Below are 25,876 nucleotides of genomic sequence, written 5' to 3'. Positions count from 1 at the left end.
TTTTCTAAACAAACGAGCAAGCAAAGCAATTAAGAGCCCATGGAAAACCATGGATGCAAAGGGTGCCTTACACCTTCCCTTTGCATAAATTACCCCCCGAACTTAGATTTCTTTAAAAAGGTTTTTTTCTGTTTCTTTTTGCCTTTCTGAATTTGTTTGGATAAAATAAAAGACGGTGGCGACTCTTGCTTACCGCGACATTCCGATTATTAAAAAGTCAGTTCACCGTATTACACTAGAACTCACCTAATAGACAAAACAGGGTGCCAGTTCTGTTGCCAATAGAAATTCTGGCACTTGTAATACAGATGTTAAGACTGATGTCCCAACACCAACACATTGTCAAGATAGATGTTATGACATCATCTACTGACAGAAAGACACTTACTAAAACAGGAGATTGTGCAGATGGTAAATTGCAAAAAGATAAACAACACAATCAATTGTTAACCTAGTTTGGTGCAACATCACCTACTTTAGGGGACTACCAATCCAGGAAGAAAATCCATCATGATAGTATTAGTTCAAAGCATAAACAATCTCAGTTTACAAACTTCTCACCTAATCACTACCTTGTGTGACTTCTACCTAGAACCCTCTTGATATGATATCCCCCTCTCACTTCCAACAACCAATTACCTCAGTGATAACCCAGTCACAAACCAGTGACCAAAAAACAGAAGATTACACTTCCAAAAATTAATACTTAGCTTTACTTAAAAGCTTCAACTAAGAAAAATACTCAGCTCTTTGCGTAAAAGCTCGTGAGTGAGAACAGTCAATCTACCTCAACTTATCAGAAGATACATGAGTGTCATACAACGAAAAACACAAAAATCTTAAAAGACTCCCAAAATCCAAAATTCTTATTTTTCACCTACGGTTTATTGTTGTGAATGCTTGCTCTTCTAGGTTTAGCAAGTCCTTATTTATAGACTCTTGCATTATGGGCTTGGACTCTTAAGTCAAAACCAATCTTGTCTTTTTAAATCTTGTCTCTAAAACATCCTTGATTGGATGTGCCTGTATGAGTACCAAAATCTCATATTTTTCAACCAAATCTTCAAGGATTTAAACCAGCTGTAGTGTCATGATGTTTTGGTGTAACATGTCACAACATCAGGCACAACATCTATAAAAAATACATGACAACAGAACCTATCATGACAATTGGTTAAGATGTTACAACATCTTGCTCAACATCAGATAAGAACCATGTTTTAGAAAAATTTATGTCGATCATAAAACCATGGATCTAACATATATATATATATATATATATATATATATATATATATATATATATATATATATATTTGTGAGTTAGGACCAAATGACGCCAATGTGTTAAACTTAGTAACACGACACCTCTGATAACTCTTTAGCACATATCCGTATAAAAAATTTATCATTGGATTGAAATATAGTATCATATAGATAAGGTCTATAAAATTTATCAATCATAAATCATTTGATATGCTAAAGTGAAGGATCAGAATTATCCGTTTTGATAAAGCTTTGTAAGACTTTAGTTTTTATGCATTTCGTCGATATTTAAAATAATTTTTGATTGATGTTAAATTTTCGTTGATACCCTCAACCAGGTGTCATTTAATCTTCTCTCCCTCTCTCTACAGATTAAGAAAGACTCTTTTATGCTTGAAGCAGGATCCAAGGGATTGGAATAAGAGAATAGATAGCTTCCTGATCGAAGCAGGTTTCACAAAGTGTGTCTCTGAATATGGAGTATATGTTGATGATGCTGACACAATCAATCGAATCATTTTATGCTTGTATGTAGATAATTTATGTTGTGAATCTTGTTGAGAATTACGAAAAAATTCAATATCAATTTGTGAGGAAAAGAATAGTAGAAACCAAAATATATGGTCTACAACAATTATAATCCGTACACAGATAATATAACAGAATAAGGCGAGAAAAATACGAAGGTTTATTTACCCAGTTCGATCAAGCGATCTACTATAGGGGAGAGAGCAGCTCCCTAATTCACCATACTCATAAATTTGTTACTAGAGATTACAAATGAGTTACAAGAAAATATCCTTTGCCTTTACATTCCCAAGAACAACCCTGAAGGCGCCCAAAAATTACCCCAATTTTCTACCCAAGTGTTTTCCAACCTCTTCAACCTTCAATATATGAATAACCCAAACCCGAGGTGTAAATAAGTGTTTACCAACTCCTCATTTCCCTTCGATAACTCCAAAGGTTTCCCAAAAACCCTTGCCTTTCTAAGGTTTCCCTTTAGAATAGCCAAAACTATATGTTATGCCTTTAAATCTTGCTCTCCCTTGTTGTAAGCTCTAAGATTGTCACACCTGCAAGCATATAAGAGATATATATTTATAATAGCAAATACCCAACAAACAAAGCCCAAAATCACAATCCAATTATACATTGATTCATGGACCGAACCGAAAGATCCCGAAACATGCAAAACGAGAAACTATCAAAAAATTCCAAAAACACAAAATCACTATTCATCGTACGGGAATTACTATTCACCATACGGGCATCATTATTCATCCGTACGGGAAAACACTATTCACTGAGCGATTTTTTCTTTCCCAGTTTTTATTTTTCGACTTTTCATCCGACTTTCTAAAACTTCCGATTTTCACGGTAAATGCAATCTCCAAAATATGTTTTCTTTCTCTTCAGCAAAAAATGTCTTAAGGCACATTTACAACAATCTCCACCTTGAATTTAAACTGTGTTGATACCAATTTAATAATCAACAACATTGCTGCTCTCTACCAAGTTGAAACCCTAATCAATAACCTCAAATTCAAACAACCCTTGAATCTTGATCTTGCCACTTGCATCCACTTGTTTCCGATTACCCTTTTCTTCCTATGTAATTTAATAAGCCTACAAGTATGATTTTTCAACCACCCTTGACTCAACCTGTTTTCAAACGTCTCCTTGAAGGTTTTTCTTCTTTTATTTTGCAGTCCTTCAGCCATATTAAAAACATAATATCCAAGGCTAGCATAACCGTCCCTTTGAGATGCTACAATAACCCTCCTTACCTTATCATGAGTCAAATGAGAATCAAAGATCTTTGTAACCGTTCTTTTACTACTACTAGTATTTATAGTAGGAAACTCCACCTCAAACTGAGTTTTCTCCATTATAGTTTCTCCCAGGTTTCTCCCTTGATTTTCACTATTCTCCCTCTAAAGAAATTCTCTACCAACCAAGCAAGTTGTTTTATCTTCAGCTTTTCCCCAAAAACTCAGTGATAACATTCATTTTCATCCCTTGATTCCTGCAAAATTAATTATACTCCTCTGAAACTTTCTCAAGGCATTCATAACACCTTAAACTCAAATCCCATAATTCTTCCTTGTCATGAAATCCTCCACTAGTTAACGATGAATGAATAACAACATTTGAACCTTCTAAAATATATAGACCACATATTTAAGACCCTTTAGCAATAATCAATTTATCGCACTAAGTCTTAAACACTCCATGTTCAACTCTAGTACAATAGCCTAGATCATCAAACATACTTATAGATAACAAATTTCACTTAAGTTATGGAACATACCTCACATTGTGAATAAGAAGTTCATGATCATCAAACATTTTAAATGTGACCGTACCAATACCATGAACCCTGCAAGCCTTATTATCACCAAGGCGAACTACTCCACCTTGCACCATCTTCAATGTTTAAAAGTATTATATTCTTGGACACATGTGATAAGAGCAACCTGAGTCAATGACCCAACTATCTTCAGTTTCCAAACTCAATACTACTATTACATCTGCATCCTCATAACTTTCCTCACCCAAGGCAACTGCAGCTTGAACAAAATCTTCATTGACCTTTCTCTCAAGACAATCCCTTTTAAAGTGACTGATATTCTGACAATTAAAACGTTTTACCTTTGACTTGTTAGACCTTTTAGATTTGGACATCCCTTTACGCTCACTTCCTCCTCTTGACACATTTAAGCCTTTAAACCACTATCTTCAATCTTCAAACCTTTCGACTTTGAAAATTCTTTGGATTTCACCGCCGTCTGGACTTCATCCAAAGTAATAGTACCTTCTTTACCATAAAGAAGGACATCCTTAAAGTGCTCAAAGGATCTGAGTAATGAAATCAATAGGAGCAAAGACTTATCGTCATCATCAATCTTCACTTCAATATTCTCAAGATCATCGATAATCTTGTGAAATTCTGTAAGCTATTCAACTATAGATTTGTTCTCCTCCATTCGAAATGAATATAATTGATGTTTCATATACAACCTGTGAGCCAAAGACTTTTTCATATACAATGATTCAAGTGTTTCCCACATAGCAACCGCAGTTTTCTACCTGGCGACTTCTGTTAGAACTTTATCCCTGGGGCACAAGATAATGGCACTCCTGGCCTGATCCAACATATCGGTCTCCTGTACTTGTGTCAGCCCTACAAATATCAATGCTTCACTCTTCAAAGAATCAATACACTTCTCTTGAATTAAAATTGTTTGCATCTTAATTTTCCACAATCCAAAGTCATTGTTACTGGAAAATTTCTCGATCTCCCTTCTACTAACCATGGTGCTCACTTGTCAATAATATCTCTTTGCCCCACACTCACCGCACCACTTGTTATGAATTACGAAAAAATTAAATATCAATTTGTGAGGCAAATAATAGAAGCAACCAAAATAAATGGTCTACGGAAATAATAATTCGTACACAGATAATAAAACAGAATAAGGCGAGAAAAATACGAAGATTTGTTTACCCAATTCGATCAAACGATCTAATCTGGGGGAGAGAGAAGCTCTCCAATTCACTATACTCAGAAAGTTGTTACAAGAGTTTATAGACGAGTTACAATAAAATAGCCTTTGCCTTCACGTTCCCAAGATCAACCCTGAAGGCGCCCAAAAATTAACCCTATTTTCTACCCAAGTGTTTCCCGACCTCTTCAACCTTTAATATATGAATAACCCAAATCTAAGGTATAAATAAGTGTTTCCAAATTCCCCAATTCCCTTAGATAACTCCAAAGGTTTCCCAAAAACTCTCCCTTGTTGCTGTAAGCTCAAAGATTGTCACACCTGCAAGCATATAAGAGATACATATTTATAATAACAAATACCCAACAAATAAAGCCCAAAATCACAATCCAATTATACATGGATTCATGGACCAAACCGAAAGAGCCCGAAACATGTAAAACGAGAAACTGTCGGAAAAGACCGAAAACCCGAAATCACTATTCACCGTACAGACAAATATTATTCATCCGTACAGACAAAAATATTCACTGACCGATTTTTTTTCTTTCCTGATTTCTATTTTTTGACTTTTCGTCCAATTTTTGCGGTAAATGCAATCTCCAAAATATATTTTCTTTCTCTTCATTAACAAAGATTTTGAGGCACATTTAAAACAATTTCTTTACTATAGATGTAGATGAAGCTGATCAAAAGGCATGAGTAGAAGGTTTATAAATTAAGAAAGGTTTTTTTATGCCTGAAGTCGGCCCCAAGGGCTTGGAATAAGAGAATTGATAGCTTTTTGATTGAAGCAGGTTTTACAAAGTGTGTTTCCGAACATGGAGTGTATGTCAATGATGCTTCCATAATCAATCAAATCATTTTATGCATGTATGTAAATAATTTGTTGATTATAGGTGCAGATGAGATAAGAAAAGTCAAGTCAAAACTGATGCAAGAGTATGAAATGTCCGACCTAGGAAACTTGTCATATTTTCTAGGAGTGGAGTTCATAGACACATGTGAAAGAGTGTTCTTGCACCAAAAGAAGTATGTCCAATACATCTTGAAAAGGTTCATAATGAGCAATTGTGAAACAGTTGCAACGCCATTAAAAACTAGAACAAAGTTGAAGAAGGAGACACATGATGAGTTTGTAAGTGCAACATTGTACAAACGAATCTTTGGATCCTTGAAGTATCTTTGCAATACCATACTATATATCTATCAAAGTGTTGGGCTATTGAACAGATTCATGGAGAAACCCCAAGAATGTCTTCTCATAGCAATTAAGAGGGTGTCGAGATACATAAAGGGTATGATTGATCATGGTGTGTTGATGTCGAGACAAAAGAAGACAAGCACAAATGTAAAAGGATATGGTTACACTGATTCAGATTTTAGCGGAGATCAAGACGAGAAGAAGAGTATTGCATTCTACATATTCATGATCAAAGGTGCTCTAATCTTTTGTAGCTCAAGGAAATAAAGCATTGTGGCTTTTTCATCATGTGAAGCTGAGTACGTAGATGCATCGTATGCAGCATGTCAAGTATCATGGATAGAGATATTGATCGTCTATAAATAGGCAAGTTATTGTGATAGTTAAACACAACTGCACACTTAACAGTAATAATAAATTTTCAAATACAGTTTTCTTTCTTCTTCTCTCATCAATCTTGAAAACTCTTTTGTCCCAACATACATATATCCATGGATAACATTTTTTCTAAAATTAATTTAAAAAAATACTTTCAATACACAAAAAATTATTATCATATAACATTCATACAACCCGCTCTCAATTCAACAACAAAATTTTATCACGTTAATTTCCTTCTTTTTCACCAAAATATAATAACATCTAAACATAATATTCATATATTTCATGTTGATCCGAAACAAATGGAATATATTGTGATTGTGAGTTATGGTGAAAGAGCTAACGATAGAGGAGTATGAAGGGAGACACTGATTGAATGGAAGAATGGTGGTACTAATTGGTTGGATGATAGAATTGTTGAAGTGAGAAATGGAGTATAGAAGAAGTTTAATTATGAAACGATCAAATAAGATTTTTATGGAATATGAAATGTTTTCTTTAAAGAAAACTTTAAAAAAAATGAGAAGACTGGATTTTTTTAGAAGGTGAAAAAATATAATATAATAAATTAATGATATTTAAGTAATTTTTATTATTTATTGACAAACATGGATATCATTAAACTCACATTTGTATCTTTTAGAAAAATAAATATTTAAATATTCATTTATTTTATCTACATATATCTATTAAGCTATCCGTCTCATATACCCTGAGGTACGAATTTTCATGTCTCTGTTGCCTAATATAAAATCATATAAATGTCACTTTCAAATAATTAACATTATTTATATATTTGTATGTGTAAACATATTTTTCTTAGGATATTGGTATTTAATTGTGTATATCATAGTATTGAATATTGACTGTGTATGGAGACTCTATTCTTTGAGTCTTTTATAAAGTATAAAAAATTAGTCGATAAATATACATATAAATAAATAAATAAAGAGTTTAATGATTATAAAATAAAATTGTTTTACATTATCATCTAATAAAAAATTAAAAATGTGTTATATCATTAAAAAAGATTAAAATAAAAGTATGATGTGGCGAGATTCATAATCATAATTGTTTGATAGTGTAATTTTCTCATAAATAAAATCTTCATTATTAAAATATTGTAGATGACACAACATGTTTTATGTCTCTGTATTGCAATTACATACATGTTCAATTAATTGAAGATGTTCCTCTAAAATAAATTTAAACTTGCAAGTTGCAAGATTCGCTTAAAAATACGTATATCTTTGTTGCACATGAAACTTGACATGTATGGATGTTCAAAATCAAATTCGTCTAGTAAAAAATTATTGAACAACAAATTTATTTTATGTATTAAATTATAAATTTATTTGAACAACAAATTTATTTTATGATAATATATGAATAAATAAACACAAAATTATATTATCCTCTATATATATTTATGTATGATTCAATAAAAGTCTAATAAAAAATCAAATCAATCTAAACCTAAACCGTAACAATTTAGTTTAGTTTAATTCAGTTTTAATTTTAAAGATCAATTAAACCGAATCGAACCGCATGTTTTTTTCACAGTTTAAAAATGATTCAATTCGCACCACGAACATTTTTAATCCAAACTATAGTATTTTTATTATAAAAAAAAAAGGTTAACATCACACATCAATCAATATATTCTCCGATTTTGATATTTTCTTTTCTTTTTCTTTCAATTAAAAAAAAAACATTTGAATTAAATGTATCTTTCGGTGCGTCAATTTTGTTCTGTGTCTAAACAGCACATATCTAAAAATATCCATATCTTCAATTATGTATATTATAAAAATCCATAAGGAAAAAAATTGACTCCATACATACTGAATCACATGTATATTTATTTATATGTTAAGAATGGCAACTAAGTATGTACTACTAGTAGCGAAGTAGAAGTAGAAGGTAGATTACCAAGTTTCAACCGACACTAAACTACACTATGAGTTTGAGTGTGGCATTCTCAATCTCACTTCTATGGATATCTATCTTCTCTTCTTCTTCTTCAGTAGCTGCTGTTACATTGAGTGGTGGATGCAATAAACCTGCGATTCTATTCGTGTTCGGAGATTCGAACTCGGACACGGGTGGACTCGTTTCTGGACTTGGTTTTCCGGTGAATCTTCCCAATGGTCGGACCTTTTTTCACAGATCCACTGGTCGGTTGTCCGATGGACGATTAGTCATCGATTTTCTCTGTAAGTTCTTTCTTCTTCCAATTACCAACATTTCAATTTCAATTTTATTACTACTTTTTTTTCACATCAAAATCGGAGCCATGTCGTTTGGATCTTCACTGTGTGTATGATGCGGATTTCAAACGACATCGTATCGACTTTTTTAGCTTATGGAGTATTTCTTTTTGTTTTAACTTGTAGCTTTCTCGAGTATGTGGGGCCCGTGTTTTTGGATCTTGTTTTTTAACCCATATCCCGCGGTTCCTTGTACAATACAAATACCCAGGGCCGATTATTTGAGTGAAAAAACCGAACCGAGTTATATAAACCGAACTGAACCGGAATAAATTTATCCGAACAAAGCTAAAATTAATAATATAGATTATACTTTCTGAATTTTGAACCATATTAAACTGTTATATTTTTATTGAATTTTTTAATATTTATCCAACCTTTGGCAGGCCAAAGTTTGAATACAAGATTTTTGACACCATACTTGGACTCCTTGTCTGGATCAACATTCACAAATGGAGCAAGCTTTGCAGTGGTCGGATCCTCTACCCTCCCAAAATATGTTCCTTTCGCTTTGAATATTCAGGTCATGCAGTTCCAGCATTTCAAAGCTCGTAGCCTTCAACTCGCTACCTCAGGTAGATAGATTTTCTTATTGTCCTAGTTTGAAAATTTTTATTGCTACATTTCTTTTCTGACCCGATTAATGATATCGTAGACATGTAACTATTGTAGCGTTTGGTAGATATGTTAGGTAGATATGTTAGAACCGGATGAAACTAAATATGAAAATCGGTAAATGTGATCATTTCCTTAAAGACAGCTAACAAATTCAAGTGAATGTTATGCTAGTAAAATTGTGAAATTGTTTATAACTAAAATTTGAATCCAAGAATGAACTAATTGCACTGCAAACTTATTATAGGTGCAAAAAATATGATCAACGAAGAAGGCTTCCGCGGTGCACTTTACTTGATTGATATTGGGCAAAATGACCTTGCTGATTCATTTACCAAAAATCTATCATATGCGCAAGTCGTCAAGAAGATCCCAACAGTTATCGCTGAAATTGAGAATGCTGTTAAGGTTGGTCTCGTACGTTAGTTACTGCTTTACTTAATTCAAATCATCCACATATGCATCTTTGTTCAAAAAATATGGACTATACTATTGTTTCTGCATTGGTTTAATTGTTCTTCAGAGAATTTGATGTTTGGTTCATCTATCTGTATGCAGAGTTTGTATAATGAAGGTGGCAGGAAATTTTGGCTTCACAATACCGGACCCTTTGGCTGTCTTCCTAAATTAATCGCACTGTCTGACAAGAAAAACCTCGATTCATTTGGGTGTCTTTCTACTTACAATTCCGCTGCAAGATTGTTTAACGAAGCACTGTATCATTCGAGTCAGAAACTAAGAACTGAATTGAAGGATGCTACCTTGGTTTATGTTGATATTTATGCCATTAAGATTGATCTCATCGCAAATGCCACCAAATATGGTAATCCAAGCAAACATCGTGCTTGTTTCAGTTCATGTTTCCACTTGATGCGAACACATATAAATGCTTGTTGAATGTTATTATTATCATGACTGATGGAGTTTGTTGATACATTATCAAATAGGTTTCACAAATCCGTTGATGGTATGCTGCGGCTACGGAGGACCACCTTATAATTTCGACGTAAGAGTGACATGTGGTCAACCTGGTTATCAGGTTTGCGATGAAGGAACTCGGCATGTGAGTTGGGATGGAATCCATTACACCGAGGCTGCAAATACATGGATAGCTTCTAAAATACTTTCGACGGCTTATTCCACGCCACGGACACCTTTTGGTTTCTTCTGCAGCCACTGATATCTGTTGGTGATTAAATTATGCACATTACAAAAGTGCAAAACAGTGAACATAAGTTTAGTTCATTTGATGTTGTATTACTGTCTGTAATTCTCCAAGAACATGGTTTTGTCATTTGGTCTTGCTCTTGCTTAAGCTCTAAGAAATCAGGGGCATGCAAAATTGTAATTCAAACGTTACTCATTTTGCAAAAGACAGTATCTTTGTTATTTCCCAAAGGGGAGTGCTTGATGTTGTATTATGTAAACAATGGATGAGAAAAAATGATGCATTTTTAGCTATGCCATTAATATCAATTGACTATGAACAATATGTGAAAGCAAACATTTACTGATCAAGGTTAATAAAACCAGGATTGTGTCCCATATCTCCTTTCACTTTCAGCCATGAATAAATAGTATTATAGATATGTTCTATAAGTCAATTCAGTTGACAGTTAGTTGTACATAAACATAGACATTCGATTGCAGAAAGGCAAGTTCGAACTTGCAATATTTCACAAAAAAATTATAATAATATAACTTTGGCACGGCATCAACAAGCATTCGCTATTAGAGCTTTACCTTGTTTACACATTTATCAAAAAAGCAAGTGGGATTAAACGTAGAAAGTGGAGGATTAATATTTTTTATAGAGAAAATAGTAGAATGAAAGTTGAAATGAGAATGTTTCGTAGGGATTAAAAACGTGTTTTATTCTATATTTCTCTTAGGTTTTCAACATTTCATTAAAATAATGTAAATCTATACTGTCAACATTAGAAATAACTAATTAATAGGATTTGAATCTTCTCAACTGACAAGGCAATGTCACCATAAGAAAGAAAAAGAATTGAAAATGAGCTTATGAATTCTAAACAAATAAAGGCCATTGAATTTTAATACATTTATAATTTTTTAGATAAAAGATTAAAAAAAAATAATGATAATGAATAGAAGTGAGAATTGATCAAATCCAGATTAACAAGATGTGACCACAAAATAATAAGAAGCTTGGTGCTCTTTTACAATGTACACCAAGAAAATGGTCAATCATTAACTAGCAATGTGAAAAATGTGTTGGTATAAGTTGAAAATATGCATATTTAGGAAGTTTCCTATACACTTCAAATTTTTCTTGCAGAGTTTAAGGTAACATGAATAACAAGTCATTAATAACACTTGTACTAATTTGAAATTTTAAGGTAATTTTGAATATAAGTATAAGTGTCGGTTATCATACATAAATTGGATCTAAAATGGTGATGTTACATACAAATCAATCCATAGTATATCAAACATACATTCGATCTAAAATGGTGATGTTACATACAAATCAATCCATCATATTGTATGTTCATTGTTGCTATTACAAAGAAAGATTCAAGTCTAACCCACTATCACTTGTTTTCTCTTTCTCTTCATTTTGTTCCTCTGATGCATCTACTGAAATTGTTGTTGCAGCTGCTTCTTGCACACATTCTTTCTCTACTATCATCATAACCTCTTTTTCTTTCACTGTAGAAGAACCAGCTTTAGCATCATGATGATGAGTAACTGAAACAGAAACACTACTATTATTACTCTTTGCTATCTCTTCACAACCAATGAAATCTTCTAGTTGAAACGTTGGATTCCAAATCCCCTTTTCCTTTTTTTCTTCAACTTTTTTGTCTGGTTTGGATAGTAGATCTCTTGTGCTCTTTATCAAAGCAAAAAACTTCTCCATTTTTTCATCATCGTTTTCTTCTTCTTCCTCTTCCACTGTTTTTCTCTTCCTTCTTTCCCCTTCCATGCTCCTCAATTGACAATTAATGACTTAACACAATATGACTATATTTATATTTGCCGTGTAGAGAAAAAAAATAATAATAAATAACATTCTTGTTTATATTTATATTATGGAGTATATGATTACTAACAACTAAACTAAAAAATTATACAATATTTTTTTCGTTAAATAAATACAGTTGAAGATATTAATATAGAGTTTCTTATTCGAATCAATAATATCTTATTTATTTATCTTTAAAAAAATAAAATTATAATAATTACACATTCAATGAACGACGTGTATTTCACTAAATCATGTTGATATTTTAAAAAGAGTATTGTTATTTAGTACGAAATAATTTGAAAAAGAAATGCAAGAATGTACACATGTCATTATTTTAGAGGTGAATTTAAATTTAATTTGGGATTTTGGGGTGATAATGTTAATGAATGGTTGGGATTTATTCTTGTCTTTCTTATTTTCATGTTTTCTTATAATAAGCATTTTTTTTAAATAATTTATATGATTTGACATATTGATAGTTTTAATAAATATTTTGTTTTATATATGGAGTAACTATGTATTAGATATATTGTCTATTGTCTTTTCAATGAAACTAAAAAAATAAAAATTTATGTTTTTTTAATAAAACTAAAAAGTAAAATTTTTCTTATTTGAGAAAATATCTATTAAACTCCGGAATTAAATTCTACATTACCAAATCAACTATGAGAATGATTATTCTGCTAGTGGACGGTAGAATTGATCCCTCTTAAATTAGTCTCTCGCAAAGGATACCAAGATTTAAAAAAAAAAAATTATGAAAATGGATATTGAACTCAATGAACCAAAACTATATTGTTGACTAGCAACAACATAGGTCAATACCGCGTTTGATTGGAGGTTATTGGATTGACAAATATACCCTCATGAGAGTGAAAATGACTAATGAAAAAAAGGGTTGAATAGTAACTTCGGAAGACTAATTGAGCATCTTTCGTCATACCCATTACGCAATATTTCCATAATATTTTCTTTCACTTTTATAAGATTGCCTAATATTTTGCAGCATCTTGCGGGTAGATAGTTCCACTCAAGAGGATACTTTAGGTATAGGTGTAGGTCACCATACCTTAGGTGGACCCCATAAAAACCTAATTATCAACTAAATTTAAGTCTTAATCAATCATTAGTGTCTTAACCCGAGAAACACAATATTAATAAATCAGATTGAAATCAATTTAATATTGCATTAGTATAGACCAATTTCAAGTCTGTGCGACCAACCAAAACCAATGACTATATTAATAAGATTTGTACTAATTTGAATAGAGTTGGTTGGTCTTAGATGAATTGACTAAATAGTTAATTAAAGGTGGCTTTGAATGATACTAATAATCACAGTTAATCATAATCAGTTATTATGGTAATGATGGTGAGGAAGAATGGACACAATATATTCTTCAAGGAATTGTCAGATTTGTCCTAGCACGTGATATAGATTTGGACAGAAGCAACGACAACTCATGATACTGATAGCTGTGGTCCCTATATTACAATGGAATGGAACAGTGATGATATGATCCACATGCCAACACCATCATCATCATCTTCTATTTTTCCACAAAATTGAAGAACAAGAGATAGAACTATGAGTTTTGTTTTTTTTCATTTTTTTGCCAAGTTACTCTCATTTGATTATCCTACTTGCCAAGCAAACAAGAGGATGCAATAAGGAAAGATCAACGAAAGTTTCAAAACCTATCTTGGTATAAATAGAAAATAAAGCTTAGCTTTCACTTAAGCATTTTATCTTTTAGAATACATGATCATTTAACTAATTGTAGTTAGGTTTTCTTCTTAAGTAGTTTAGTGATCAAAACTTCACTTTTTAAAGCTGAATAAATAGAGTCACGGGTTCGAATTCGCTTGCAACATAAAATGATCAAGTGCATTACAAAAATACTTGCAGCTTTGGTGGTATAGTCCTTTTGGGGCAGGTAAAATAAATATAAACACAGTAACAAGTTTAAGGAAGAAATGCAGAGAGAAACGCTAGTCTTCTACCCAACGGACGCCTTGTTTTGCCCAAAGGTAGTATGCCCCGACTGGACCACGACCGCCCAACTCATAAAGCTCCACTGATATATTGTTCTTGTCTATCTCGTTCATAATTGGAGTTAGAATGTTCCACGCAGCTGCCAGTTCATCGCTTCTCATAAACAGATGGTTATCCCCATCAATGACATCAAGCAGAAGATGCTCATAGGAATCTGGCACCTCGACGTTGTACCTTAAAACATTAACGAGCAAGCAGCACGTAAATAAATGTTACTGTTATACAAATCCAAGCATGCCGGTTAGAAGCAATAGGTTGAAGTACGATGTAAAGAAATAAAATCCAATTCATGATAGTGCTTACTTGTCCTTGTAAAGCAAATTCAACTCTGAAGAGTCTAGTTGTAAGCCTAACCCTGGAACCTTGTTGTTAACTCTCACCAGAATAGCTTCATCGGGAACATCACGGAGAATGAGCTCATTTGTGGCACGGTCAGTATTGTGCCCGATGCAGTCCTGGTAAACATTTCCTGGAACAGGTCGAAATTGAATTCGTATCTCCATTCTGCATTAATACAAATCTGTTAACCTTTGTAAGCAAATGACATGAAATCTAAATATTTAATCTAAAACATAAAATATGTGTCTAAATAAAATTGACAACAAACAATAATGTTTTATTACTGGTGTTTGATGAGTCCCAGGCCTGTTTTAACCAAAAATGGTACACCGTCCCATCGTGCATTGTCGATGTATAATGCAGCAGCAAAATAAGTAGGCGTCGGACCATCTAAGATCTTATCAACTTTGTCTCTGCTACTTGCTTTATATTGACCAAGAATGACATCCTTAGGCTCCAATTTGCGAATTGATCTTAAAACCTTGACCTGGAAAGAAGCTAATTAATAATTATAAGCCCTACTTGGTGATAAAGTGGAAACCACGCATCTTTAAGCTGTCATTTGTTACAAACCACCTTAATATCATAAGACGTTGTCCTTAACAATAATTATAAGTAGTATTTATGCATTTATTGTTCTTAACTCGTTGTTTCTTAATGTAGTAGTTAATACACAAAGGAAATGAATTAGTAGAACTCAGAATTCACTAAAAATCACAATATGATTTTAACACATGAGCACCAGAGTGCCAGCACCTATTGCACATAGAAAAAAGGAAAAGGGATAACCAGCGCCTAGATGAGAAGTTGGTTAATCAGCACCTGAGTACTGGCACATGCGTGCAATGCTTGCATGCTTCAAGGTCCCCCGCAGGACCATCAACACTTGAGTGCTGAAATTTCACAACCTAAACTGTGACAGTTATTTTGGTCTGACTGTATAAAAGGACAGAAGGTTGAAGTGAAAGATTAAGAAGACAGTATGGATCAGAAGATGAGCAGACTATAAAGGAAGTACAATGCAGTTTAATTGGAAAGAAGGAATCCTTACTATCTTCATTTCCTATACAATTTAATCATGGAATTCGCTTATTTTCCTTCTTTTTTCTTTAATCATGTTTTAGCTAAAATTCTCTAGCTAGAGTCAAGATGGATCTAAGTTCCGAATAAACGTAACTCGTATTTGAAGTAAATTCAAGCTTCTTCTCTAATCAAATGATCACTACTTAATGTTTTTTTGTGAAACAATTATTCATGAATTAATTGGATGATAACAATTGGTAAATCACTCCATAATGCATGGCATAATCACCATGACTAGCATAGACCTAGGAATACATGATTGCTATGCCTGGTCTTTCCTAAATCCAATCTTATTCATTCAAACCTTTGTCAATTAAGATTAATCAAAGGAATTAGATTATCTTAACTTACTAAAAAAAGATTAATATACTAGTGAAATCTGTTATTGATTTAAAATTTGAAATTCAACTACCCTTTAAAGGTTACGAGCTTGAAGGATTAAATTTGATTTTTCTAAGGATAAATACACGAAACCAAAACTATCACGTTATTTAGGATTTTGTCTAATGTTTTTGTTTTTTCATTCATTTTACTTTATACAAAAAAAAAAAACAAGTATTACTTCCAATTGTTTACTCTCATTCCAATAGAAAACCGTTAATCCATTCACATTTATCCAAATGTCTTTGATACATAAAATCAATTATCATGGCAATGATGCTTAGTATAAACATTATTACTTATTAAACTCGGCAAGCTGTTTAAGGCATATCATCATTATGTATGTTATAGAGTTTATAGTCTGTATGTGTACCTTTTCATTTCGGATATCTTCTCCATCAAGGCTAACTGGTGGTTCCATAGCAAGCAATGCAATTGTTTGGAGGATATGGCTGTGAACAATATCACGGATAATCCCATAGCCACCGAAATACCTGCATGAGTAACAAAGCACTAAGCTGAAATCATATCGCAAGCAAATACATAATGACACATTGCATTATATTTACTCAAATGACAGTCCAACCACTATGATCACCTTCCTGGATGCACAGCCAAGTCCTCTGATAAAATGACCTAAAAACATTAAATTTCAGAATAGACAGCTTGATTTTCATTGAAGTTTAGAAATTCAGGGGTGCCAATCAGATTAAACAAGGGAGTCTGGTGCCAATCAGATTAAACAAGGGAGGCTAACCTGCACATTGTCTATGTAAGTTCGACTCCATAGAGGCTCAAAAACTAGATTGGCAAACCTTAGAACTGTGAGATTTTCAATAAGATTCCTTCCTAGAAGATGATCAATCCTGACAACAGATTATTGATAAGAACCATCAGTTTATGAACAGTATTTCTTTGTGCGCCCAAATGGTTCATCCAAACATAATATTAAACCATTGTTTGAATTTTTCTCCTAAATACCAAATCAAATCGACCAGGTACGTGCCAATTTGTGTCTTCGTGCATAAGCATAAGGTTGAATATGGGAGAGTAAGGTATAAATACCTATATAGTTGGTTTTCCTCAAACTTTGAGAGAAGATATTGTGTCAGCCTTTGGGAAGAGAGTGCGTCAAACCCAAATGGCTTCTCAATTATTATGCGATTCCATCCATTTTGCGTCTGAGCACCGCTTGCAAGACATGAAGCAACATCCAAAAGTGCTTCTTGTGGCACAGAAAGGTAGAAAATCCTGTTGGCTTTGGATCTTCCCTGAGGTAGATAATAAGCTGTAGTAGAATCAAATATCAAAGCACCCGCAACTTATAAAGAGTTTACATTACAGGAATTCATTTGAGAAGAAAAGCGCTACTTTGATACATACTAGTGAATTAGTGATATTTGTTCAAAGTTACCTCAATCTGCTCCATCCTGTCTTGTAGTAAGGACATCCCATGTTTGTTGTCATAACCTCCATTGACGTAGTGTGTTCTGTCAAGGAAAGCTTCTAATTTGTCCCCACAATCCTGTCTGAATTTGGAGATTTTATATTTTCACATTAATGTAAAAGCAAGAAATATCCTACAATATTGACCGAGTACAAGGGGGAAAATGAACATGGACTTCATTAATTCTTTCTCAAGCCAAAAAGTTTTATAACTTTCCGTTTCAAATGAAATGAAACAAACTAATTACAAATTTGGAATTGGGTATTTAGACACTTATAAATGTATAAATGTAAGAGTAAATTTGTTTTTAGATTTTATCAGCAGTAAGATTCAGTGCAGAATACTATCAATTTTTTCTATGAACGGAAACAGTATATATAAGCTAGTAATTTGGGAATTGAAAAGAAAACGTACTGATGATCAACTCGGCATGTTAATGTTGAAGCTATAATGGACCGTAGGTCTTCGTCAGTCATATTCTTCCTAGAATACCCAAAAATGGCTACATTCTGCAGATATGCAATGCAAAGTCAAGATATTAAAATCAAAAAGGGAAAACATTCACTAGGAACATCATTATGTATGACTAATATGTTAAAATAACGAAACAAAAAAATGGAATAACATACGCCGGAACCTAATGTGATTTTACTTCAGTCTAAAGTGATTTTTTTATATGTGTATTAAGTCTCAACAAATGAACTGAGTTTTTGATATGCATGCACGCAAGAGAACTCTTAAGTGGAGGAAATAAAAATAAAGAAAACTTGTATTGTACCTCAGGAAGAAAGCCACTATAGTAGAGGGCAAATAAAGCTGGAAAAATCTTCCCTCTTGCAAGCTCACCAGTGGCTCCTATGACAGCAATACAAAGTGAAGGTTCTCTACTAACATCCATGGGAGTGGTTAAGGGAATTGTTTGCAGCAAAGATGGAGACTCCGTGGAAGAAGTGACTTTACTATCTGTGGAAACATTATGATCAAAAGTGAGCGAAATTAAATTTTAACAAGAGAACAAGACAACTCCTTTTTTCTCACATCTAATAACATTTTCTTTACACATGCATATCTCACTCGTATAGATATTCATGAAGATATTTTAAGAACAAACACAAATATAACAAAATGGCAGCAGTTTGACATGTGATTTAACTGTATGCATGTGTAAAAAACAATTGTGCATCCCGATTGGTCATCAATAACGCGCTATAGAGGCATAACGTAGCGGCACGGCCCCTCAGTGCTACACTATTGGTCTGCAAAGCACTATTGACGATAACGGTCATAGCGGCCGCTAAAAGCGCTATCATAGCGGGCACTATGGCCGCTATTCTCAATGTGGAGCAAAATCGTAAGTTAATATTTTGAAACGTAACTTTTGATGTTTTTTAAGGGTATGTTGGCCTTTCCCACCCTGTTATTGGTCTAATATTTAACCCCGCGTGTTATGCTTCTTTAGTTTCACCGTTTTTTTTCTTTTTCTACATTGATCTCCCCTACGACGTCTTCCACTACGTCTTCTGCATTCTTCATTGTTTTCATCTATTTCTTCACCGTTCTCCTCTGCTTCTTCATTGTTTGCCTCTGCTACTTTAATGTCCGGGGATCATGTTGTGCAGGAAGACAGCAACAACAACCAAGCCTTATCCCACTAAGTGGAGTTGGCTACATATATCAACTTTCGCCATAATGTTTTATCCAAGACCATGTTTCTATCTAAATCGTTAATCTCGAGATCTTTTTGAATAACTTCTCTTATAGTCTTTCTAGGTCGTCATCTTCTTCTAGTTGTTTGACTTCTTTCCATCTGATCTACTCTCTTTATCACAGAATTTACAAGTCCTCTCTCTACATACTTGACTTCTTTACATCTGATCTACTCTCCTTACCACATAATTTACAAGTATTCTCTTTACGTGTCCAAACCAGAATGACAATATAAAGGGTAGAACCCACAACTTCATGGATAAGAATGCAAGGCTTTACACAATTGGGTGTTTGGTCTAGTGGTATGATTCTCACTTCGGGTGCGAGAGGTTGCAAGTTCTATTTTTATTTTTAAGTATTTATGCATGTTTATTCATGAGTTGTTTTAAGCTTATGTCCATAAGCTCTCCAAAATAGCTCTTGAAAATAACTTAAAGCTTATATGAAAACAATCCACCTTTATTATAAGCACTTGCACAAAAATGCTTAAACTAAAAGCGCTTAATTAAGCTCTTTATCCAATCATAGCCTAAATCTCTTACACAATATATTCAGAACGAAACTTCAAAATAAGAAACATTTTCAAATTAATTAAAAGCGAACACACCACCATCAGGTACATGAGACGAATCGGAACCCGAAACTTCAGTTTCCATATCATTATTGAAGTGATTTCTACAGTTAGGTTGTTGCTTCATCGGTTGAAAATTGAGTCTATCAAGTATCCAAAGTTTGAAACCACGAAATCTTCTACAGAAAGTAGAACCTCCAACGCTTGTTACTGATCGAAAGCTGTTTGATGCGTACTGTGACAATTAACGAAATAAATTTCAAGTTCTGATTCGTGTTTGAGGTCATGAATTTCGAAAAGGAATCAAGAAATAGAAATGAATAAATACCGTGATTGTGTGGAAATTTGAGCATTGATGCGTTGGTCTTGGGAGTGAGAATGAAGATTCGGTGAATGATAGAGAGGTTGAAGAGAAAGAGAGTGACATTGATTGGTGTGAGTTTGCTGTGATTTCTCTGTGAAGTGTAAGATGAGTTTTTGGTTTCAGAGATTGTCAACGTGGTAAGGAAGATGGTTGACGGTTGTAAGTTTGGGTTTGTAGTTCTGGATGCAGTGGAGATAATCTCTCTTGAACTTGTTTTTTTTTTTTTTGACTTTCTATTTTTGTTGTGTTTTAGCCTACTAAACATCATCCCATTTCTATATAAAAAGATTGAAAGCTCTATTACTAATGTTTTAAGTAGAACCGGACAAAATTAAGTCAATTGAGAATATCTGATCGATCGAACTTAATTGCACTCTTTAAGTCGGATTTTATCAAGTTAGCGGGTGATTGGTTCAATAGTTTACTGGAAAGTCTCATCTCTCTATACCCGCTTGCGCAATAGCCTTTACGACATGTAGGTAACACATTAACGACTTGATCTGCCCTAGTCTGCTTCTTTTCTAATATCTCCTAGTGAGTTCTCTTAGGTGGATCTCCGTGAGCATTCGGTGTCATCTAAGAATGTGACACTCTAAAATGCCATAAGATGTAGCTTAATATAGTATTCCATTCGTTAGAAGTTGTCACACCTCATGTTTCATATGGTACAAGATATTTATAGAAACACCATTCATCGCATTTACATCTCTGCAGACCATAGAGGAAGTACCAAGAACGGAGGAGTCTCTTGGAACAACCTATAGATACACAAACCGGCGCATGAATCGCTTAGAAAGATGTGGATACACCAGTCGTGACTCATAAGTCAGCCATCCAGAGTTGAAGGCTATGTCTTCCAAGGGATGCGTCTGACAGTGATCGTCATACATTGTAGCGTATATCATTTGCTACAGTATGGTCAAGAAACACTCTAAAGGGCCCGGTCGCTTGATTCCTTCTAAGCGGGACAAATGCATAAACACATGGCTGATCGTCAAAGTAGTCTTTAACATGTGAATATGTGATCAACCACATATGTGTGGAAGGTGTTAGAGGATTCATGTCTGAAAATGGTACAAATAAAATATTAGTAATAACGTAGAATAAGTGTTATAAAAATGGTAAAGTAACAACAAGGGTGCAAATATATTACAGTAACAGCAAAGTTACAAATATACTACCGTAAATTGGTCTTCAAAAGACAACTTTCACCTAACTTAGAGTACATGTAAACTAAACAAGCGACCCCCGGTTATACTCAATAATCTGGTCAAAGTCAATGAAGTATTTAAGGTAAATCATATCAACTTAATAAAGCATTTTTGTCCACCAATGTGGATGCGCTAACCAGCTACATGAGGTATGACCTCAATGCACATGTTATAAGATGCACAACTTGTGCATCATTACCATCGTCCTCTACTGCTGCAGTCAGGCGGTGTATATACAAGTTCTCTAAAATTTAAATTTAACATGACACCCTATAGTGTCTTCTAACTCCTTTAGGGCATCCTCTTGGCCGACTCCTAAATAGGTCACCATCATAGTGCTTCGGGTCTGGTCATTATGGAGTGGTCTAATAATCTTCCTCTAATCGAAAGATATGGCACATATGAAAGATATTCATATGTATTTTTGGAAAATCAAATTCAGAAAAAATACAGAAGTGTACTTTGTAGTTCCCTAAAACACAGAAAACATAAAAATTGCAAAAATGTAGGGAAAGAAAAAATTGCATAAAATGCATGGCTCAATAACTACCTAACAATGAGTGTGACTACCTATATATTTCTTACACAACCTAATATACCTATTTCGTAATGTATGAAGAGAGAAAAAAAACACTTGGATTGAAAAACTTACCAAATGTGTAGTTAAAGTTGAAACGCTTGAATTAAATGGATGTTGAGAAGTAATTGATAAACCACTTAGATTGACTAGAGTAGAAAAAACACTTGGATTGATAAAGCCTTGGGGTATTAGAGAAGCTCCCATGAAGAATAACATCAAAAACACTACATCCATTTTGGTTCATGATTTTCTTAATTTGTGACTTGCACTTGGGTCTCGTGATATCCTCTTGAATAATGGTGGCTCCGATCATGGGAGCAATGGGGGTAAGGTCAACTTCGATGACAAGGTTGCCACGGGGAACATGTTTGACCGCCACCTACATCTAACCTCCGGGAGCGGCGCATAGATCGAGGACGGCGCGTGCGGAACAGAGGAAACTAAACTTTTCATTTATTTAAAGGAGTTTGTATGATGCTATGGATCTGTAACCGGATTCTTTGGCAAAGTGTTACCACTTATCCAAACGATGTTTGCCCTTTGCTTTCGCCTTCCCTGTCGAAGCTTTAGATTTAGAGTTTTGATTAGGGTTTTAGAACTTATATTTGAAGCTTCAGAGCTATGGTTTTAGAACTTATATTTAAAGCTTCAGACTCTCATGGTGCTGATGTCATGAGCTTCTTCAACGACTATCACCTTCATGTCAAATTTCCTAGGTAGATACCTAAATTTTTTTTCTTACAAGTTTTTCTTCTGACATCTTCTTTCCCAAGGCACTAGATCCATTTGCAATTTCAAGAATCTTCATGTGATATTGCTGGATAGTCTCATCATCACTCGTCTTCAAATTTTCAAATTTGGAAGTGAGAAGCTGAAGCCTAGATATCTTTACTTTGGATGTGCCTTCATATGTTGTATGAGAATTTCCCAAGAATCTTTAGCTACAATACATGTATTAATCAACCTAAAAACATTATTGTCTACTCTGTTGAATAGAGCATTCAAAACCTTGGAGTTTCCAAGAGCTGATTTATCATCCTCATCAGACCAATCTTCTTCGGGTTTTACGGACACATTCCCTTCTTTGTCTTTATCAACAGGATGTTCCCATACTTTTAAAGCATCATTCCAAGCCTTGTTATTCATAGATTTCAGAAAATCAACCATTATGAATTTCCATCAGTCATAATTAGAGTCATCCAACAGAGGTGGTCTGTTGTTGTATCCTCCTTCATTATCTATAGTACCAGAAAATATTCTCTCTAGAGCTCATCCAACAAATAGAACAGGGTGTCTGCTCTGATGCCAATTGAAATTCTGACACTTACACAACAGATGTCAAGACAGACGTCCTAACAACACACAATGTCAAGACATATGTTATAACATCAACTGACTTACAACACACATATCAAAACTGAAAACTAAATACAGAATGATAAATAACATAAGGAATTGTTAACCCAGTTCAAGGCAACAACACCTAATCTGGGGACTATCAAGCCAGGAAGAAAATCCATTATTAGCAGTACTAATTCAAAGCCTAAACAGTCTCAGTTTACAACTTTTATCCTAATCCCTACCCAGTGCAACTTCTACCTAGAAAACAACATCTAGATATGAGAAATCGACATCTCATTTCCAATCACCATAGTGATAAACAACAATCACACACCCCTTGACCAAAGGAACTCAATAGAAAGATTACGCTTTCCAATAAAAAAATACTTAGTCAAGAACCTTAACTAAGAAGAATACTTGATCTTTACTTAAAGCTTTGATCAAGAACAATACTCAACTCTTTTGCTTAAAAGCTTCAAGAGTGAGAACACACTCAAATCCCCAATGTATCAAAAGGTACATGAGTGACACAAAGAACAAAACACACGAAGAACTTGAAAGACTCCCAAAACAACAACCTTTATTTTGCACACACAGTTCTTATATATAGACTTTTGCAGTATGGGCTTGAACTTTATAAAAAATCCAATCTTCTCCTTTCTAAAACAGCTGCAAGATCTTCACACAAAATAGGAACAAATCAAATCAAATCTTAGTTTTCTAAAACAAATCTCAAAGATTATTTTTTTAAAAACCAAAACAAATATGCATTTGTCCTATATATTCCTTGATTGACTGCGCCTGTAACGAGTATCTAAATATTTCATATTCTCATTTTTTTCAATCAAATATTTCAGGGAACAAAACCAGTCAGGATGTTCTGGTGTAGAATGTCACAACATCTGGCAGAACATCTGTCAAAACACATAAGAGCTGAACCTATTACGACATATGGTCAAGATATTTCAACAGCTTGCTCAACATTAGTTAAGAACCACTACGCCAAATTTGGCTTTTAGCAGCACCCCTACGAAAGCGCTTTTAGGAAAAGCGCTGGCATAGGCTTCGCTAAAGACAAAATTAAAAAACACGCTAAAAAAGCGCTCTAATAGTGGGGGGGTATGAAAGCGCTTTTAAGAAGCGCTCTGGTAGGGGGGGGTTATGAGAGCGCTTTTCAAAAGCGCTCTGGTAGGTGGGGGGTACGAAAGCGCTTTACAAAAGCGCTCTGGTAGGTGGGGGGAACGTGGGGGGAACGAAAGCGCTTTTCAAAAGCGCTCTGGTAGGGGTGTTTAATGAGAGCGCTTTTTGTCAAAAGCGCTGGTATAGACCAGGCTATGAGAGCGCTTTCCAGAAGCGCTTTAGTAGCCTTATTACTAAAATTTGATATTACGCGTTCAGAATCCCTAATTCATCTTTTTTCTCCCATTGACGCTAACTTGCCCAGAAAACCCAGAAAACCCATTTTGTCTCCCCCATCTTTTTTCTTCCACTTCGTCTCCCCCACTTTGTCTCCCACAACTCAAAGTTCTTCACCGCCGCCGCCGCCGTGTAGCATCTCGCCTCCACCGCCGCCGTCATCTTCATCTTCATGTATGTCACCTTGTTTTCTTTTGCTTTATTTTTAATTGTTTTTGTTCGACTGGCTATGTTTCTTAATAGGTTATAATCCATGAACACAATTTCTTGTTGCTTTGTTGTTGGGTACTGAATGTGTTGTGCTGAAGAACACAATTTTTCAAGAATAGAACACATTAGTGCCATTATTTTAGCTAAAAACAGAACTTTGATATTTTTATATCTAAATTGCAAACACATTTGTCAAGAATAGAACACATTAGTGCCATTTTCGTTTTTAATTATAATGGGTTGTTTGAAATGAAAGCATGAAATGAAAGCTATAGTATATGATATGAAATGAAAGCTATAGTATATTATGAAAGCATGAACTACTTGCTGCATAATTTCTTCTTTGTCATATCATTGAGTTATTTGAATTGTAATGGGTAGTTCAATTGAGGGTTAATAACTTGTCTACACCAAATGATTATTAAGAGAAACTACGTTCACTTTAATGTTTTATGGTTTTACTTGATTCTAAAATATGAGTGAGGATTCTTTCATTTCTTAAAAGGAGTAGAGTTTTGAAAAATGGAGACCTTTGTTACTAAAGTTTGTTTAATTGTATAAATGCATATATATTTGAAAGTGATAATATGTATTTTGTCTAATTTGATTTCTTATAATCTCAAAGCATTACTAATTCGATATTTATTTCATTTCATATTAAAAGTAATGTATGAAAATAAATTAAGATTCTATTTTAAAAAGACCGTTAGTTATCACTTAATCCTACTGGTGGTTATGTTGTAAGTTAGTTATAAAGTTAGACTGTTAGTTGAGGTTAATTGTTAGGACTAATGAACTAGCCTCTCATTTACGAACCAATGTATGTTGAACAAGCCGTGGTACACATGTATGCATCTGTTCTTTCTCTTGTTTGTAGTTACTAGCTAATTGATAATTGATTTCATATCATTTTAAATAATTGAGTTCTAG

At 33.9% G+C, this 25,876-nt stretch overlaps 3 protein-coding genes across 4 annotated transcripts; 1 reads left to right on the top strand and 2 right to left on the bottom strand.

The window, feature by feature from the left end:
- The first annotated feature begins 8,193 nt into the window (after positions 1-8,193).
- Positions 8,194-10,715, top strand: LOC131612774 (GDSL esterase/lipase At1g09390-like). Its single transcript, XM_058884522.1, has 5 exons — positions 8,194-8,576; positions 9,017-9,205; positions 9,493-9,653; positions 9,804-10,068; positions 10,193-10,715. Exons 1-5 carry the CDS (start codon positions 8,321-8,323, stop codon positions 10,423-10,425), a joined length of 1,104 nt encoding a protein of 367 aa, XP_058740505.1. The 5' UTR covers positions 8,194-8,320; the 3' UTR covers positions 10,426-10,715.
- An 876-nt stretch (positions 10,716-11,591) lies between these two features.
- On the bottom strand, positions 11,592-12,232 carry LOC131612773 (uncharacterized). The gene has a single exon (XM_058884521.1). It carries the CDS (start codon positions 12,196-12,198, stop codon positions 11,773-11,775), a length of 426 nt encoding a protein of 141 aa, XP_058740504.1. The 5' UTR covers positions 12,199-12,232; the 3' UTR covers positions 11,592-11,772.
- Positions 12,233-13,620: 1,388 nt separating this feature from the next.
- LOC131610515 (inactive glucose-6-phosphate 1-dehydrogenase 4, chloroplastic) lies at positions 13,621-20,429 on the bottom strand. Of its 2 annotated transcripts, none has more exons than XM_058882481.1 (12): positions 20,153-20,429; positions 19,864-20,059; positions 18,325-18,509; positions 17,961-18,055; positions 17,514-17,628; positions 17,165-17,370; positions 16,857-16,965; positions 16,698-16,735; positions 16,473-16,593; positions 14,920-15,122; positions 14,600-14,800; positions 13,621-14,470 (listed from the first exon to the last, which is right to left on the bottom strand). In XM_058882481.1, the coding sequence occupies exons 1-12, from the start codon at positions 20,249-20,251 to the stop codon at positions 14,233-14,235; spliced, it is 1,806 nt and encodes a 601-aa protein (XP_058738464.1). In that variant the 5' UTR covers positions 20,252-20,429; the 3' UTR covers positions 13,621-14,232. The 2 variants fall into 2 exon arrangements, with proteins under 2 accessions (XP_058738464.1, XP_058738463.1); XM_058882480.1 differs by having other exon boundaries at positions 13,626-14,470; positions 19,861-20,059; positions 20,153-20,428.
- Between the last annotated feature and the right edge of the window lie 5,447 nt (positions 20,430-25,876).

This window comes from Vicia villosa, linkage group LG6 (assembly GCF_029867415.1).
Source record: "Vicia villosa cultivar HV-30 ecotype Madison, WI linkage group LG6, Vvil1.0, whole genome shotgun sequence".
Lineage (NCBI taxonomy): Eukaryota > Viridiplantae > Streptophyta > Magnoliopsida > Fabales > Fabaceae > Vicia > Vicia villosa.
The sequence above is the reverse complement of the archived record's forward strand: the minus strand, read 5'-3'. Positions and strand labels throughout refer to the sequence as shown.

Bases quoted from the DNA above. Each gene is read 5' to 3' on its own strand.
- LOC131612773 (XM_058884521.1), bottom strand. From the start codon at position 12,198: ATGGAAGGGGAAAGAAGGAAGAGAAAAACAGTGGAAGAGGAAGAAGAA.
- LOC131610515 (XM_058882480.1), bottom strand. From the start codon at position 20,251: ATGTCACTCTCTTTCTCTTCAACCTCTCTATCATTCACCGAATCTTCA. The intron at 18,510-19,860 runs GTGTGTTCGCTT...ATGTTTCCACAG, and splicing joins GTCTCATGTACCTGATGGTG to ATAGTAAAGTCACTTCTTCC. The intron at 18,056-18,324 runs GTACAATACAAG...GCATATCTGCAG, and splicing joins ATAGTGGCTTTCTTCCTGAG to AATGTAGCCATTTTTGGGTA.
- LOC131612774 (XM_058884522.1), top strand. From the start codon at position 8,321: ATGAGTTTGAGTGTGGCATTCTCAATCTCACTTCTATGGATATCTATC. The intron at 9,654-9,803 runs GTTGGTCTCGTA...ATCTGTATGCAG, and splicing joins AAATTGAGAATGCTGTTAAG to AGTTTGTATAATGAAGGTGG. The intron at 10,069-10,192 runs GTAATCCAAGCA...ATTATCAAATAG, and splicing joins CGCAAATGCCACCAAATATG to GTTTCACAAATCCGTTGATG.